At 37.4% G+C, this 19,605-nt stretch overlaps 1 protein-coding gene across 4 annotated transcripts in view; it reads right to left on the bottom strand.

The window, feature by feature from the left end:
- ENPP2 (ectonucleotide pyrophosphatase/phosphodiesterase 2) overlaps positions 1 to 19,605 on the bottom strand; it is a 186,816-nt gene that overhangs the window by 39,165 nt on the left and 128,046 nt on the right. For all 4 annotated transcript variants that reach the window (XM_027854024.1, XM_027854026.1, XM_027854023.1 and 1 more), the window contains 7 exons: positions 13,117 to 13,242; positions 9,509 to 9,540; positions 7,622 to 7,749; positions 3,543 to 3,630; positions 3,284 to 3,371; positions 2,009 to 2,181; positions 910 to 961 (listed from right to left, as the gene is read on the bottom strand). In XM_027854024.1, coding sequence (XP_027709825.1) covers positions 910 to 961; positions 2,009 to 2,181; positions 3,284 to 3,371; positions 3,543 to 3,630; positions 7,622 to 7,749; positions 9,509 to 9,540; positions 13,117 to 13,242 — 687 coding nt within the window. The remainder of the gene's footprint in view (positions 1 to 909; positions 962 to 2,008; positions 2,182 to 3,283; positions 3,372 to 3,542; positions 3,631 to 7,621; positions 7,750 to 9,508; positions 9,541 to 13,116; positions 13,243 to 19,605) is intronic.

Below are 19,605 nucleotides of genomic sequence, written 5' to 3'. Positions count from 1 at the left end.
GAGTCTATAATATGAATATTAATTATTCTACTGTTCTGTGATTTCATGATATCTAAGGCTGAATAAAGTATACTATGGCTTTCTGCCCCTAGACTAGTCCAAGAGAGCCTTGGAATGAATTTTTAATTCATGTCTGTTTTTAATGGTATTTTTAAAATCTCTCTTACCAATGGGCTTTCAGCTCCCACTTCTCACTGTGTTTCTTCAGTGTGTTTCTACCTGCAGCAGCCCCACACTTCTTTTTTTTTCTAACCTGCTGCTTTTAATCTTTGATGGAATTAGAAACCAAATAACCAGACTTATTAGAACTAGGTATAAGGAAAACAAATAGCTGTGAGTGAGGACCCGAGGGGCTCACCTTTGAGTGAAGAACATGAGCTTTAATGCATGAACTTTGCAACATCTGTTTTAGCTATAGAGAGGTCTTTTTTCCTTACTCACACAGTCTCAGCTTTCTCTTCCTCTGCAATATTCTGACTAGGTTAGAGTGCTGAAGAGCTGACTTTCCATTTGGAGAGCTGTCACTGTACACAAGTGTGCCTCTAAACCTCCTTATTGCAGCCCTCCCCTGACTGCAATCTATGACCTGATATGTAGAGAATGAACTGACTGTTATTCAGAAGGATTAACAATGAGTGGTATTTTGTTGACTGAATATTACACAAATGCATCTTGTAGACATGTAAGGAAACTCTGCCATTTGCCAGAAGGGTGAAAAATCAGTTGGTTATCCAACTATGATTTTTCTTCTCTTCTCTTCTCTTCTTTCTCTCTTTCTCTCTCTCTCTGGGTCTGTCTCTGTCTCTGTCTCTCTCTGTCTCTCTGTCTCTCTGTCTCTCTCTCTCTCCCCCCAAGGCAAAAAAAATGGACAGATTTCTTTGATTGATTTTCCCACCATATAACCCTTACCTTCTGTTGTCCCTTTGAGGTGAAGGCGTTTATTGAGTTCTTCTAGTTTGTTCTTCATAGGCAAAACCCAGAAAAGTAGAAACAAAATCGCATAGTCAGAAGCACTTTTTCTTGTACCCCACCCCCACATTTAGGTCCTAGTGTACAAGAAAAGATGGGATGGGGGAAAAAAAGCATCAACTTCCCACTTTTGAAAAGGTGTCCATTATAGGTCAAATTCAAAAATGCACTAAACTCTAAAAGAAAAACAAACTACCAGAAACCCTAAGAATAGGTTTTTCTTCCCCTTAAAATATGCACTTATATTTCAATGTCCATTTTCATCCTAAGTGTCATAAACTGAATGTCACAGGAATTGATGGAGAAGGGTTACTTTTTTGATAATCAATAATAATAATAATAATGTTTCTTGGAATAATCCATCCACATGAACACATTCAGCCAATGGTTTTGGGTAAGAAGTGGAAAGGACTTCTCTATTCCCTGAAGGGGTGTAGAATTAACCCAGGAAATCAAGATAATTTTCAATAAATGGAAGCCTTTAAATGCTTTTTGGAGGGGAGGGGATGGGAGGGATGAGAGAGGTGATGTCATGAAACTGCCTTATTATAGAACATGTTTTGTACTTCAGTAATTAATTAACCTTCTCTCTCCACTCTGCTTTCTAGCTCCTCTTTGTGTTTTGTCTTCCCCATTAGAATGTAAGCCCCTTGAGAGTAAGGAGCATCTTGTTTTCTTGTATTTTTTATTCCTTCGTTTAGCACAATCTCTGGCCCATAATAAGCCTTTAATAAATACGTTATCCATCTAACAAAGTTCTTTCCCCCAGGGCAGGGTCTAAAATGAACCTACCTTCTACTGAGTTCATCTATCTAGAAAAAGATATTATGAAGATTAAGATTTCCCACCATCCTTTGTGTCAAGCAAAACTCTGTCTAATGATTTTCTATATGTATCGCCTCTGCCTTTTGAAACGTGAGCTCCTTGAGAGCAAGGACTTTCTTATTTTTCTATGGGCTTTCCACATAGTAAGTACTTAATAAATGCTTTTCTATTCATTCATAATTAGCATAATTATTAATTCTCCCTTTGACAATACCTTATCATCACATGCACATCCCAAATCAAAATCAGAGTGAAGGTACAGAGCCCCAGGATAGAGGGGTCTTGAAACTTCATCAGGCATGGTTGGCCTGTATGTATTAGTACGCAAGAGATGATTCAAACTTCCATGTGTCCCATTATTAGGAGCTGGCCTTAATCCCAGGAGATCTGATGAGAGAAAGAGAACAGGTTAGTTGTTTAACAAATGCATTGCAATGATACTGATTTTAGTCTACACTGAAAAATTTTTATTATGTGTGTGTGTGTGTATATATATTCACTCCATTTAAAGGATATAGTCAACTTTGGGCTCAAATCAGAGATTTCTATGGCTCTGACTCTTCTGAATTTGATAAAACAAGAAATATAATTAAGAGTTTCCTCTCCAGTCTCACTAATTATGAAAATGCCTAGGGTGAGCTTATTAGCATCGCAGTAAAGGATGATACAACATAAAGGACAGTGCCTGGTGCTGACCTGAGCTTAAGTCAGTCCCTGCCTGTTGCTATCAAAGTGAAAATTCAAGAAGGCAAATGCAACTGTCAGTTTGCGAACATTCTGCACATGTATAGGGCCTTTCATCCAAAGTTCTTAAAAGAGATCCACGATTAATAAATAACTGTGGAGTCCCTGGGAGTCCTGTCCTCCTCTGATCGACTCTGCAGGGGTGCTGTCCTCACGCCTACAAGCATGATAAACAAGCCTAATTTCATCGTGAGGGAGTCTTTGCCAACTGGGCACACAGTGACTCGCCTAAGGTGAGAGACAGAGCTGGGAAGAGTACCCAGGAGTCCCGACTTGTGGGCTCCTCCTCTAACCACCAGACTGGCACTCCCTCACTGCCCCCCCCCAAAAAGAAAAGTTGTCCTCAGGCAGTGACTAAAAGCTCGGTGGGGCTGGAAAAGGAACACATAAATAGCTGGACTGGCTTAGGGAGTTGGCACAATTATAACTCAGCTGCAAGGCAGGCACTGAATGGGTCAGAGCCATCTCTGGGCCGGACCCTTGCTTCATGAGGTCAGAAAGACTGGGCATGTCAAACTGTAATGCTATGTTTCATCCCCAGGAGGCTGCCAAGAGTAACACTATGTATGCTCACCATTAGTCAACTGCTGGGAAGAAATAAAGAAGTCTTAGAGGAAGATGAGTATTTTGCCCCTCAAGCCAAGGAGAAAGCCAGTGGCATTCATGGCATGGAGTAGAGGGAAAGAAATGGCTATGATGGTCAGGGAGGTGAATTATCAAAGGAATTATCAAAAGCACAACTTACCACACATGACATTGTAAAGTTCAATGTTTTCAAACGGAGGCACTTTGGTCTTGTACTTAAATGTTGGACCGTAACCTACAAAAACAGTCTTCCAAAACAAAAGGAGAGGAAAAACAATTAAGAACCTTTGCTATTAGGAAGTGGATGTCCTGTAGCTTTGGTTCATCTTCTCCTACCATTCTCACCATGGCCTAGCAATTTCACTCTCACCCAAGGAAAGAAGTAAAGCATGGTTGGATAGAGTGGTTCTGGCTCATACCTGCATGCTATTGACCTTGTTGTCAAATCCATGATCTCCCTGGAAAAAGCATTTTCCTGATGGTTTCTTATAGACATCTACGGATTTCCTACATTAAAACAATATCATCAGTCAGGGATTCTCATGGAATTGTGAGATCATTTCTCAAAATGCAGGTTTAGTATACCAAAGAATATTGAGGGGGGGGATGGATATTTTTAAAAAAGAAAAGCAAATCATTTTGTATTTGTACATCATTATCAACCACTGAGAATCCCATCAGGCTTTGCTAAATACCCATACCTACCTCTAAGGTGTGACATAACAACCGTATAAAAAGATATTAAAACGAAACACAAACTAGTTCACTTAGGATGAGAATGGAAGAAAAAACAGCTGTGAGGCAATTGTTCATTTGGGATGACAGGTCACATCTGTTTACGTGTTGTTCCCACCTCTCCCCACCCCTAGCAGAATGTAAGCTCCATAAGGGCAGGGACTGTGTTTTGCTTTTTTCTGTTTAGGCATTTAATAAATACTTGTTGGATTTTTAAAGGGTGACGGAAGATTCTCTGAATATTTGTGCTTTGCTCTATCCTAAATTATGCCATCACTGGTACTTTCCGAAGATATCAAGCTTCCCAGAAAACTTCCAGCTTTGATTTCAAAGCATCAAGTTTTATCCCATTTGCAGATGAAGAAATATAGGGACTTTATTTTACCATATATCAGATACAGAAAAGAAAATAAAGTCTAAGACTTTTTTTCTTCCCATCCAGGGTTTCATTCAAGAGTTCATTCTGCCTAGACTCTAGATAGGGGTTCATATACCCTTTTGGGGGGCAATACCCATTTGGCAGTTTGGTGAGACATATGGACCCATTGATATATATTTAAACGCACAGTATTACAAGGGAACTCATTTGTCTTTCTAAAAAAAAAAAATGTAATTTTTTTCTCATTCAAGTACATGGACCCTCTGGGGTCTGGGGTCTGAGGTTAAGAGCCTCTCACCTAGAGGATTCAACCTGGCATACTAAACTAGTGGTTCCTTGCCTCCAAATCTTTGCAAACATTGTCTCCCAGGCCTCCCTCTTCACCTCATATTTTTAGGATTATCTAGCTTCATTCAAAATTCAGCTCATACAACTCTTTTTAGGAAAAACCTTTCCTATTTCCCTTAGTGTATTCTTTCTCCTCCAATTATCTAGTATTATATTTGCTTATATGTTTATATTTTGTATCTCCCAGTAGAATCTAAGTTCCTAGAGAGCAGGGGCTGTTGTTTTGTTTGTTTGTTTTGCTCTACATTTATAACCTCAGCATCTAGCATGGATGTACACATAGTAGGTTCTTACACATAATAGGACCTTTAAAATGCTCCTACAATAGATCCCTTAGTGTCCTATAAGATACCAAGAAGATAACATTAAGACATTTAACTTGAGACCCCCTACCCAGAACTGCCCAATGGTGGACAATTGATATTATCATCAATACCCAGCCTCCACCACTATTGCATGTCCATTTGGCTCTCTACCAAATAATAATAGCTTAGGGTCAATACAGATGCCAAAATGTGGATGGGCCAGGCTTCAGGGGGACAGATACAGAGTGAGAACCTTCTACAGAGGCTTGCTCCATAGCCACAGACTACTAATATCTATAGAGGTCCAGGATGGGTACATGTTATTCAGGGAAGAAATGGGTAGGAGAGGGAAAAGAGCAAGAGAGGAAAAGAGAAGAAAAAAACCTAAAGAGAATCAGCAGATCATCTTTTTTTGGAGTATATTCACCACCATTTCCAGGTGTGTGTGTTTAATCTGCCATTTTAGTACTACAGATATGACATTTACTGAGCAGGAAATATATACAATTTTAAATTCCATACCACCATCCAGCATACCTCATGAGGAAACCTTCATTAGGGACCAAAGGTAATGTAATAACACAGTGAATGAACCAAAGGTTTCATTGTCAAGGAAGCAAAATCCCAATTCCACATAAGAAAGAGGAGGTGCATCTTACGTCCAGCAACATCCCTCCATCTACCTTTCCTGTGACAATAAGAATCATTTTCCTCAAGTGTTTTTTTTTATTAACCCAACAAATATTTATTGAGCAAACCCAGAGGCAAATATGGTATAATAGCTAGAGAGCCAGCTTCATAGCCAAGAAGACTGGATTCACGTCTTACTTGTATTACATACAGCCTATGGGACTCTGAAATAAAATTAACCCATTTGATATTTAATAATTTGAATAATTTGGGCAGCTCCCTAAGACTATAAGGTGTCAAACTACAGTGGTAGTGGTAGTTTCTCCACCACAGAGCTCCCTGTGCCAATGAAACCTCAAGGACAGTTCCTCCAGTGGTAGTGCTGTGCTAGGTGATTCAGAGATGACAATGAATACACAATTTCAGCCTTCGAGGAACTTCATTTTAACTGAGATGAGAATTAAATAGCTTTAAAATTTTACCATCAAATTAAAACTCTTGATTGTGAATGGCAAGGTTGTTCGCCATCTTCCCTGCTTGTACCGGTAATCGTCTTCACTTCCATTCTTACACTTGCATTCAGGCAAATCTACTTGCTGTCTCAAACATCTGGTCTTTTCTCTCCCCTCCAAGCTGTCATTTACAACACAACACTTCCTTTCCCCACCCTCCCCAAGAACACTCTCTCAAATCCTCTCAGCCAACCCTTGGTTCCTTGTCTCTCTGGTAACTCTTCCATAAAAACTCCCCAGAGTATTCTTACTGAGCCTTTATCCCTCCCATAGTGCCTGGCTTTCATCCATCCTCCACTAATAACCTCTACACACAATACTCATGTACATCTCTGCACAGCTATAACTATATGTTAATATGATTCTGTCATTTGCAGTTCACTCTCACCCATAAGATTGTAAGCTTCTAAAAGGCAGGGATTTCATCTGCTTCCTTTGCTGCTACCAATGGCAACTAGTTATGGGGGGCTCTGCACACACAGTGGGTGTTCAACAAATGTTGACTTATTCATTGAAGCACTGTATGTGTGTTTCTTTTTTTTAAGGAGTCCAAAGCTCTGGAAAAAACAGCAACAGATGTTTTAAAATACCATAGAAAGTTGGAACTGGGAGGAGTGGAAAAATCCATATCTGTCTCAGCAGAAGATGCTGCTGGCAGGTTTTTGTGTAGATGGATAACCCTCTCAATGATTAACTCTTTGGAGGCTGTTAGAGCCAAAAGCAATGGACAGTTTGTTCAATATCAAATATCAACAGTGGCCAACTAGTGACATAGCCCCCAAGAAGAAAAAAGTTCAGATTCCTCTTTTTCTATTCTGTAAAAATCTTTCCTCGTTCCAAAGAAAGTCAATATTTAAAATATCTCAGATCCATTTTGTTAAAACGGTCACCAAAAGGAGAGACCCTAAGCATTAACAAAATTTCCTGAAGTCCTCTATAAATACTACTACATGTCAAAGTTTGGTCTTGCTTTCAACCAATACTAAATCAACCCAGTTTGCTAGGATAAGGTTCTGGCACTTTCTTTCACTTTAAAAAAATTTCAGAGGGATGCAAAGTCTAAAAAAGGAAAGGAAGAGATGGAGAAGATAAGAAAAAAAGAAGATTGAGAGAAGAGATGGAGAGAAGGTAAGAGAGTAAAGGAGAGAGATGGAAGGATGGAGATGGAGAGAGGAAGAGGCAGAGGAAGAGAGAGATGAGGAGAAATAAAGTGTGGAGAGAAGGAGATAGAGAGGAAAGGGAGATGGGAAAAGAGGGGAAGAGAGAAGGAGAAAGAGAATAGGCAAAAGAAGAAGAGGGAAAGGGAGAGGGGAAGAGGAGGAGAGAGAGAAAAAGGGAGAGGAGGAAAGAGGGAAAGAAAAAAAGGAAGGGAAAGGGATAAAGAGGGGAGAGAAGGGGGGAAGAAAGGGAGTGAAAAAGAAGGAAAGGGAGAATATTTCAACACTACCAAACTAGCATATTTGGAACAGAATTCCTTCTACATAAAATTTTGTTTTCCTAACCTAGCTCCTTTGTCTAGTTATTAACCTTCAAGAACTTCAATTGCCCAAAAATCAACAAGAGAGGAAGAGGGATAATAACTGAGTTACCTCGCTACATGCCATCTTCTGTCCACCAGCAGATGGATGTCCTCAATTCTTCTGTTATTAGCATAGTGCAGACGTTTGGGAAGGTTCTGTTTCATGTAAGGTTTAAAGTGCTGGTCTGGTTTTTTACACTGAAATGCAAGTGAGAGAAATATGGATTTCACGGTATAAGTTGTAGGAGCAGTAGTAGCACTGAAACTTCACTAGGAACACGCCATGCATGAGTAAGAAATCTATGGACCTATTTACCCCAATTAGATTTTATACTACCCCAAACAAACAAGTTCACAAAGCATTCTGATGAGTGTTTCTCAAATGATGTTGGCCCTGGAACATTTTGGGGCTGAAAAGCATCCACGGAACCCATCAATACAGGCATGAGGGGTGAAAGGGAGCAAGGATCAGAGGAATGATAGAACTTGTAAATGTAAACCACAAGATAAAGCCAAATGTGTAGCATATCTCCTTGAGCCCATCTCTTCCAATTTGATGGGAGGAAGGGGAAGGTTTGATGACAGCCCCCTCTTCCCATAGAGGAAAGCACTATCTCCTGTCTCAAAGTATCTTCTCTTGAAAACATCAGCTCCTACAGAGCTGGGGTGAGTAGTAGAACTGAGGCTAGTGAGGGGAACACTGAAGTTAAACAACTCATCCAGGATCATGCATCTCATATGTCTTCTTGACTCCAAGGTCCAGCTCTCTGTCCACTATGCAACAAGTGCCTCTCCTTTAGGTTATATTTTTTCATCATGAGCCAGATAATATTGACATAAAAAGAAACTCAATTATAAAACTCAATTAGCTACTAATACCTATCTGAAAGCTACATTAATAATTTCTTTGACCAGCAATCCAACATCTGGCCTGCACAACGTACAGCCCACCAAAGGATTTCTGGGAGCCTGAGGAAAAATGTAGGGTTGCCACTGTGCACTCTCCTATGTCACATGACCCACGGCAACCAACCATAATTAGTCTGTCTCTAAGTCTAACCTATCTGTGGCCTGAAGAAGTTTAGCCAATTTTAATTTTGACCCCTACCTACTGCCAAGTTGTGTAGGTCTGCCCAATATAATCCCATTAGAAAAAAAATCATTCAGGTTATTACTACAAGAATCAGGATCACAGAAAGGTAAAATGGCCACTTTCATTTTTTCTCCTCTCTGGCTCAAATGCAAAGATGATATGATTTCAAGAAGATCAAAATCCTTCAAAATTCAGACAAAACAATAATACTCCCCAAAGAAAAAAATATTAATTAAAAGAGTTGTTTCACAAGAAACCAGAAACTTTTTGCAAGTCAAATACTTTAGAGCAGCATTGTCAAACTCAAGTAGAAATGAGAGGTCACTAATCCATACATAAGGATCCCTGCAGGCTACATATTGATTTAGTTTTAAAAGATAATATTCTCTATGTTTTACTGTATTTTATTTTGTTAAATATTTCCCATGATCTGATGTGGGCCACACTTGGGAGAGTGGTGGGCCATGGCTGCATGTTTGACACCTCAGCTTTAGAGTATATATGCATTATTATACATGTGTGTATGTAACTACATGTGTATATGTATGCACATTTTTTAATTCATCTACTGGATTGGGAAGAGATGGTTAAGGATATATTTTGGAGTAGAAGTAAATATTTGTTTTATTGTGAATGATTACTTTACATTTCTAATGGACGGAGCAAATAAATAGACTCGGCTAGGGTTGTTGCCAAGACTCTCATGGAGCCTCCAGCTGCCCATAGTCCAGAAGGTCATAAAACCTTTCAGATCAACAAACCCTGAATGGCATGGAAAGCTGTGAGAAATGTCTGTCCCAACATATGAAATGAACATGAGAAATCCACCCTGGGAGCAGAAGCCTACAAATGATAGGTACTCACAGTGAGATTGGCAATAATTGTTCGGGGGTCATCTGTGTAAGAGAAAAAGAAAAAAGATATCTTTGAAATATAAAATAATTACTACTAGAGAAAGACATGGCAGTAAGCTTCTCTTTTTCTCCAGAAGAATTTTTTCTTTGATGCTACAGTGGAATAGAACTAAAATATCATACATATTTGTTAGCCTCTTCAAGAAAAACAACTTCTGTTTATACAATTATCCTTTCCACATTGCCAGGGTTATGGACGCAGCACCCCCCATGAGCTGGAAAATCCATGTAAAACTTTTTGGCCCTCCCTCCACACCACAGAAGAAGTCTGAATTATTATGATATTAAAAGATAAAATATGTTGCTATTATATAATGCTATACATATATTTTATGTATTTCTGAGTTTCTAAACTTTTTCTGTGTCATCTGCTGGCCTTTACATTTTGTCTGCAGCTTCCACAAAACTCCCCCAAAATTCCCACTTAATTTCTTATTGCTGACTCACAATATATCAAAACCACGATGGGAAAAGTGGTAATGTGGAAGGGATAACTTTAGTAAATACAAAGGCAGTTAAGATGAATGAATGAGGCAAATTCTAGAGTAAGAAAAATGTTTGCCTAGAGGCAAACATTTTAATCTTGGTACACAAATTAACACCTTCTCAGCACTGTGATACACAACAGCAAACTATAATGGAAATAGCATCAGACTCGAGCTGTGAGAAGGAAATCTTACAAGTTCTCAGATCTTAGGCAAATCACAACCTGTTTGAATCCTGATTTCATTTTCTGGGAAATAGTGGTAATGATATTTTGAATTATCCACTTCTCAGGGAAGAAAGAACTTTGCTGAATATAAAGTACCTTCCAAATGGGAGCTCTTCTGTGTGCTAAAGGGGTCATACATAACTCACTTCATATTAAAAAAGTAAATCTGGCAGAACTTTTAAAAAACAATTTCCTAATGATTTGTACTTCTTTATAACAGACTACATAATATTCGTTTTAAAGGTAAGGGTTTTTTAACTCATTAAAGTTAATTTTAAAAACAAAGTTTGGTTTTCTCAATAACACTAGGTCTAATTATAGATTTCATCCACATACACCATCCTCCTTTATTTTCATATTATCAAACAAAGGATGATTTTAGCCAGGACCATAAACTTGTCCTAGAAAACACTTAATGATGTAATTAAAGGTTGCTTATAAAGTGAACAAAGAGTTTGGGGCTTTAGATTTTGTATTTTGTATTTTGTATTTTGCTTTTGTATTTTGGCTTTTTCCCCTCAAAATAACCTGTGGTCATAGGACCATAATATAAAACCAAATATAAACCAATAGGCCCATAATATAAAACCAAATAAAACCAATATAAAACCAAAAGGTACCTTAGAGGTCATTAAGTCCAACCTCCTTATATTACTGATGAGTAAACAAAGACACAGAGTTGGTTAAGTGTCTTGCCCAGAGTAATACAACTATTAAGTCTCAGGCAAGACCTGAACTCAAGTTTTCCTAACTCTAAGTCCAGTGCTCAACCCACTAAAGTACACTATCAGTACAAGAGGACTGTGGTGTTTGGAAATGGGGTCAAAAATGTCCTCCATTTGTCAGTTTCTATACATTCAGGCCTTGAGTCCCATGGCTATGAGATGCTGAAGTACAAATTTTGTTCAATGGCGTTCATGCCACTTTAAATTGATACTGGATTCTGAAAAGGTTTTCCTTAACTCTCAGCTCCCCTTTTGTGGCACTCCTATCTTCTTTTTTAAAAAGAGAGAAAAATTAAATCCTTAATTGAGCTCAATACACTGAGTTACTTCTCATCATCCTCTGATAGCTAAACGAGACTAAAACCAACAGTAATGCAATTGTCCAATCAAGCTCAGAATCTGGGCCCATGAACTTCTAGGAAATCAGAAGTCCAAAGACCCCTTTTAGCATGGCCAGTCTTTAAACCTCAAAGTGGCTGACCTATACATGGGTGAAATAAGCTACCACCTATAGCAGTGTGATCTCTGGGACACCAATAAAAGATCCTTATTTATAGAAAACACATCTCCCCAACTGTTCACTGAGTCTTGAAATAGAGGAAGGCCTTTCATGCTACAATGACAGATAAGATTACCAAGGAATGTTCTTACCTCTGGGAAACATTAGAGAAGAATAGGGTTTCATACCATGCTTTGAGAGAGAGGGGAGCATACTGAACACCTGAAAGGTTGTTAGGGAAGCTAGGAAGAGGTACAAAAAGTCCATCTGAAGACAGACAATTTCATTAGGGCTCAGTCCTAGTCCCTGTTCCCTTTTCAGAATCACAGGTCCAGAATTTAAAAGAACTTTTGAAATCACCTAGTCTGACTCCCTCCTCTTAAGAAAAGGAAACTTAGGCCCAGAGAGGTTAACTGACTAGCCCAAAGTGGCACAGGTAGTAAAGTACCTGAGTCAGGATTTGAACTCAGACCCTGTGACTCCAAATCCAATGCTATTTCCACTGCATGTCCCTGCCTCCCACCATTTCCTAATCCAATTCTTGCTTCCATTCATTTCCTGTTCCTTGATAAATGTGTGTGTTTTGCTGTTGTTGGGGACTGGAGAGAGAACCTTCTCTAATCTAAAGTCTATAAAGACCTCAATGTCTACCTTTTCTAAATGGATTATTTCTACAAACAAACAAAATGCCAACTTTAGGAGTCTTCAGTTAGGTAGGAATCATCCAAAATCCCCTGAAGCCTACAAATTTAAAAGTTTCATCTGACTGTAACATTTCTCATCCTGAAAGTTGTAACTTAAGTGGCATGGTGAGTCATGATCATTTTCCCGTTACTTCTCATCTTCAAAAGAGCCACCACTTCCCCAGGCATTAATGGGTTTTCCTTCTGGCCTTTGCCAACCATTTTTACATGGTCAAAAGCTGACTTCTGACCAGACTCAAGGGATCTGAAGTTTCAGCAGAAGAGTCTGTTAAGTGTATAGAGCAGTTTGGACTGACTTTGGTGGGAAAGTCAGGGGAAAAAAGGCTTATCAATAAGTAATTAATTCCTTTGCTACAGGGGATGGTTATCTGGGGAGGACGCAGGAAAAGGCTATAGGATTATGGACTGAGAGCTGGAAAGAACCTTAGAAGCACCTAAATCAAATCCCCTTATTTTATAGATAAGGAAAACAAGGCAGTTAGCTCACTTGCTCAAGATCACACAGTTACTAAGTGTCTGAGGAAGGATTAGAACTCAGGTCTTCCTGATTCCTAGTCCAGCATTCTATTCACTAGCCACCTAAAGGAGAAAGATACAGTGTATTTGGGGATTAAGGTGCTATAAAAGCAAAATGTGTCATTTTTTTTAATGCTATCCATTTTTTTTTGGTGAGGCAATCAGAGTTGAGTGACTTGCCCAGGGTCACACAGTTAGTAAGTGTCAAGTGTCTGAGTCTGGATTTGAACTCAGGTCCTCCTGACTCCAAAACTGGAGTTCTATTCACTGTGCCACCTAGCTGCCCCTAAATATATGAATTTTTAAAATTTTAAATAGTAATTAATTACAGTAGCTCAAGAAGAAACGGGTTTTTCCCAGTACATTAGCCACAAGATAACCATGTCTTAAATACCAACTTACATTTCGCATTATTACTAGACTTAGGACGAATTCGTCCCAGGGCTCCAGGAACCAAAATAATATCATCTACATTGGTCAGATAGGAGCTCAAGAACTCTGTTCTTTCACATGTGACATCCTCCATTCCTGTGGGAAGGAAAAAAAAACATTTTAGGGAGACAAGTGAAGTGCAAATTTAAATTGTAGTGTGGACTTTTAAGTAGAGCTTATTCAAGAATCTTAAGAGTTCTCCAAACCATTTCTTGGGAAGAGTAGAAAGAGAGAAGCAAAAGATTTTGACAAAAGATTTTCTTCATTTAAAAATACTGATTTCTGCTCCATATAATCAGATGTTCTTAAGCAACAAGCCCTCTGCTCATGCTTGAATATTAGAAAAGAGTCATCCTTCAAACATCATTGCAGGTCAAAGAGCCAAGTCCAAAAAGAAAAAAAAGAAACAATTATTCCAACCCCATGATAAAAACCAGCTGACACTAATGTTACTTCTGTAGTCTAGGAAAGATCTATTTTTTTAATCTAAATTTCCATAAAGATTTCCTGGTACTGAGGCAGCAAAGGGAGAGAATCAGAAGGGGGTGGGGGCTGGAGAGGCACAACTAGAAGACATAGTTCTGTGTGTCTTTTACAAAATGTCTCTTTCAAATTATCTCTCAAACATAGCTCCTGCTTTGAGTATATATAATCACCAAACAACTAAGTGTCTCAGTAGGTGGCCTTGGATATTACTGACAAAATAAAGTTGGCAGAACAAAACAGGAAAAAAAAAAGTCTACACAAGACCAAATGAGCTGAGAGCCACTGCCCTAATTGTAGAACAGAGTAACTGTTCCAGCAAGGTTGTAAACAGTATAATAAGAACAAGGAACTGGCAACTGTAGCTAAGAGAGGAGGTAAAAGTCACTGAAATGAGGCAAGACAGGACTTTTTGCACTGCTTCCATGTTCTGCCCTCCATGGATAATTCTCTTGACTGCTGTCATCACACACACATGCACACACATATGTATCTTTACATATATACATATAAACATGTATACACACACACACACACACATATATATATATATATATATAGCATATGTATACATACTGATAATAGCTGAGAGAATTCTCCTTGGAGATCAGAGCAAGAGACCGGTGCACATATATATGGGTAAATGATACAGATATAGATATAGATATGGATATAGATATAGGTACATAGATCATGACATTGAGATACAAACAGGTGTGGTCAGAAGAGGACAACCAGGCTGGGAGGAAGACTAGAGAATGTGCCATAGTTGAAAAAAAAAATTATGCACGCTTAGCCTATGGAAAAAGATGACTTACGGGGCAGCTAGGTGGCGCAGTGGAAAGAGCACCGGCCCTGAAGTCAGGAGGACCTGAGTTCAAATCCAACCTCAGACCAAACACTTGACACTTACTAGCTGTGTCACCCTGGGCAAGTCACTTAACCCCAATTGCCTCACTAAAAAAAAAAAGAAAAAGAAAAAGGAAAGATGACTTAAGAAAAATGCAATGGATAGAGTACTAGGCCCAGAACCAAGAAAATCTGAATTCAAATCCAGCCTCAGACACTTACTACCTGGTTGACCTTGAATAAGTAAGTCACTTAGCTTCTATCTGCCTCAGTTTCTGCACCTTCAACCTTCAACCCTTCCACAGTTATTGTGATGATCAAATGAAATAATATATGAAGGAAATATGCAAACCTAAAAACATTATACAAATTTGAATTATTTAAGTATCTGAATAACAATCATATGGAAGAGGGATTCACTTTGTTGGACTCGGCCAGAAGGAAAAACAAGGAGAAATAGGTTTGGAAGGCACTGGATAGCAAAGTTAGAATGAGACAGGATTTATAAAAAGAGCTTTGCATGGTGCCTGGAACATAATGGACACCATACAGATGATTATTCTCTTCCCTTCCCATATAAGGAAACGTTTCCTCATGATTAGAGCTGTCCAAAACTAAAACGTCCAGACTCAGGAGGTAATAGTTTCCCCATCATTTGAGATCAAGCAGAAGTAGAAAAATTACTTCCAGGGTTATTGTTGAGAGAATTCTTGCTCAGGTAAGAGCTGCACTAGGTTATTTCTGAATTCCCTTTTCTCTCTGACTCTGCAATTATCTTCCATAATCGCCACAGACATGAAACTAAGATAAAGTAAGGATATAATAAGAGGACATCTTGTTTACTCTGATGAGTTTAAGCCACCAATATTGAAACAAACTTCATTCAGGGAACTGAAAGAACAGATAGGTATAGCTAATAAACCAGGTCATTTGTTGAACCCAAGTAGAATATTTAATTTTTATGTTGTTGTTGTTGTTGTTGAATTGTTTAGTCATGTCTGACTCTTCATGACCCCATTTGAGTTTTCTTGGCAAAGATGCTGGTGTGGTTTGCTGTTTCCTTCTCCAGCTCATTTTATATATGAGGAAAATGAGGTAAACAGGGTTAAATGACTTGCTCAGGATCATATAGCTGCTGTCTGAAGTCAAATTTGAACTCAGGTCCTCCTGATTCCAGGCCTGGCACTCTATTCTCTGTATTACCTAACTGCCCATTTAATTTAATTTTATATAATACATTTTATATAATTTTATTTTCTATTTGACCCAAATTCAAACATGATAGCTATTCCTCCCAGTCATGTATCATGTGCAGACCTGACAAGCATGTTATTCTCTGTTTTAGTCCAAGTAAGTCATTGGTTAGAAAAAAAAAGTTAAAGAGCCCAGGACCTAGCATATGTCCTTAGGGTGTTCTACTGGAGAGTTCCTTCCAAACTGACATAGTCAATATTGACCACTTTTATGGTCCAATATTTAAATAATTCCAAATCCACTTAACTTTATAACTGCCTGGCCTACATACATCTCAGTATTTTCTATAAGGATAGCATGAGAGACTTGTTTAGAAGCCTTAGTAAAGTCTAGATAAACTATCTCTATAATCTCCTGATCTATTGGCCTAAGTCAATGTTACCCTGTGAAAGAAATGACTGGTCTGACACTATATGTTGATGAAGTTATCTTTGTGATCACTGCTTCCTTTTCTAGATGTTCACAAACCATCCCTTTTAAAATAAGAATTTGGCCAAGAACCAAAGTCAAGATCATTGGCTTATAGTTTGTGGAGACCATTCTCTTCTTTCTTTGAAAATTGAAACCTTTGTTCTTTTCCAGTCCTGCAGCCCTTTCCTATTCTCCATGAGCTATTCAAGATCACTGTCATCACAGAGTTATATTACACACACACACACACACACACACATACACATACACACACACACATATGTAGTAGAATTATACCATTATATGACTAAAAGAATCTGTTTGGGGAGGCAGAGTGAAGATGATGATAGAGTAAGAGTCAGCATTTTTGTCTAGCTCACCCAACATGCTTCCTCCACAACCACCTAGAAAACATGCCAAACTGAATTCCGATCTGGAAAGGCAAGAAAAGGTCATAGTGAGTCATTTTTCCAGCCCAGGACATCTTAGAAAGGTAGACAGATAAGTATGCCAACACTGGGCTTGAGGCTGGCCAGAAGCAGAGCACAGGGGCAGAAGAAGCAGTGGTAGAGAGCATTGTAGTGTCAAGGGATGGTACAATGAGGCGTGCTGAGATTAAACACCAGGGCTGAGAATGGACACCAAACATGGGATTAAGAGAAGCATAAAAAGGTAAACACGAGGAAAAATCATAAGGGACTAATTAAAGTTAAACTGTTTATATTTTTCTATGAGGAAAGGGCATCTAACTTCTCAGAACTTTAACATTACTAGGGCTCTCAGGGAGAGTCTAATTGGACAGAGGTCCTGGATGCAATTCTTTAATTTAGGATGATCTCAAAAGAAGAATGGACTGATAAGGGGGGAAATGTGCTGGGAAAGAGAGTAGAGAGAGGAAAAATGGGGAAAATTACCTCATATAAATGGGGCATGCAAGAAAGAGTTTATACAACGGAGACAGTGGGGGGGCAGGGAGTGGGAAATACTTGAACCTCACAATCATCTGAACTGGTTCAAAAAGAGAAGAATAAACTTCACAGTGTATGGGTACAGTAATTCATCTTGCCCAAAAGGAGGGGAAAGGGATAAGAGAAAATAGAGGGGGAATAAGAGGGAGAGTAAATTAAAGGAAACAATGGTCAGAAGAAAAACAGATTTTTCAAAAGGAGATGGTAGAAAAAGAAAAAGAAGAATAAGAAACTAGGATGGAGGAAAATCTACAGTTAGCAATTTTAACTGTGAGTGAAAATGTGATTCACTCACCTGTAACATGGAAAAGGATAGCAGAATGGATCAGAAACCAGAACCCAACAGTAGGTTGTTTACAAAAAATGAAACAGACGCTACATATTCACAGTTAAAATAAGGAACTAGAGCAGAATTGATTACAGTTCAGCTGAAATAAAAAAAAAATCAGGGATGGCCAATATGAATTCAGACAAAGCAAAAAGTAGACCACATTAAAAGAGAGTAATAGAGAAACTACATTTTTTAAAAAGTACTATGGATAATAAATTAATATCAATACTGAATACATATGTACCAAATGGCATAGCATCCAAATTCTTAGTTAAATAACTTATAGGAAGAAACAGACAGCAAAACTATATTAGTGATGGACCCTAATTAGCCTTCTGATACTTACTCGAGGCATAAAATAAAGAAAAACAAGTTAAGAATGTGAGTAAAGTTTTAGAAAAGTTAAATATGATAGACTTCTGAAAATACTGAATAGGAATAGAAAAGAGTATAAGTATACCACTTTCTCAGCTATGCATGATATTTTCACAAAAATTACCATGTATCAGGACATAAAAATCTTAAAAAACAAATTCAAAAAAGCAAAAATATTAAATACATCTTTTTCTGACCATAATGCAACAAAATTTCATTCAAAAAAGTGCATTTGAAACATTAATAGATAATTACTTGGAAGCCAAATAACAAATTTAAATTAAAAATGTTTTAAATTAATTGGAAACTAAATCTAAAGAGTGAATCTAAGAACAAATCTTAGAAACAATAAGCAATGTTATTAGAAATAATGACAACGCAGCCAATGTAGTACTTAGGAGAAATTTTATATCTTTAAATACCTATATCAATAAAGAAAGAAAGAGAAGATCAATAAATTGGGCATACAACTTTAAAAAAAACTAAAAAAAAAACCCAGCCAATTAAAAACTCCCAATTAAATACCAGAATAGGAATTCTAGAAATGTAAGGTGATTAACTAAACTGAAAGAGAAAAAAAAAAACATTAAATTAATAAATAAAACTAGGAGCTAGCTTTTTTTAATAAAACAAAATAGATACACCACTGACTAATTTGATTTTTAAATTGGAAAGAAGAAAACCTATTTACCAATATAAAAATTGAAAAAAGCAAATTTACCACCAATGAAAAGGAAATAAAAGTGATTATTGGCAGCTATTTTGCCTAGCTATATGCCAATAAAACTGACAATCTAAATGAAATGGATGAATATTTACAAAAATGTAAATTTTCCAGAATAACAGAACAGGAAATATAGTACCTATCTTAGAAAAATCAATTGTACAAACCATAAATGAGGTCTTTAAGGAAAATAAAACCTAGGACCAGAGAGATTAATAAGTAAATTTCATAAAACATATTAAAAGCATTTAATTCTAATAAAGTACTTTGGGGAAAAAAGGTGAAGAAGTCTTTCCAAATTCCTTCTATGACACAAAAATGGTCTTCATACATAAACAAGGGAGAGTCAAATCAGAGAAAGAAAACTATAGATCAATTTCCCTAATGAATATTGATGCAAATATTTTAAACAAAATACTAGCAAAGATATTACAGCAATATATCACAAAGATCATACACTATGACCACTCAGAGTTTATACTAGGAATGCAGGACTGACTCAATATTAAGAAAACTATAAAGATAACTAACTATATCAATAAAAAGTAACAAAGGTTACATGATTATTTCAACAAATACAGAAAAAGCTTTTGACAAAATATAACACCCATTCCAGTAAAAATAAATAAATACTAGAAAGCATAGAAATATATAGAGCTTTCTTTAAAATTATAAGTGGTAGTATCTAAAACCACGAGAAAGCATTATTGAAAATCAGTGGCAAAACAAGGATGTCCATTATCACTATTACTATTCAGTGTTGTATTAGAAATGCTAGCTATAGCAATATGACAAGAAAAAGAAATTGAAAAAATAAATATTGGGAATGAAATAAATAAACTATCAATTTTTGCAGATGACATGATGGGTTACCTAGAGAACCCTAGAGAGTCAACTTCAAAATAAACAAACTAGTTGAAATAATTAGAGATTTTTTCAAAGTTAAAGAATATAAAATAAATCCACATAAATCATCAGCATTTCTGTATATTATCAAGAAATAAAGAGAGGAAACTCATTTAAAATAACAATATAAGACAATATAAGACTTTGGAGTCTACTGT

This window comes from Vombatus ursinus, unplaced genomic scaffold (assembly GCF_900497805.2).
Source record: "Vombatus ursinus unplaced genomic scaffold, bare-nosed wombat genome assembly UNPS02010284.1, whole genome shotgun sequence".
NCBI classification, from domain to species: Eukaryota; Metazoa; Chordata; class Mammalia; order Diprotodontia; family Vombatidae; genus Vombatus; species Vombatus ursinus.
Note: the sequence above shows the minus strand (reverse complement) of the source record. Positions and strands in the feature narration are given on the sequence as shown.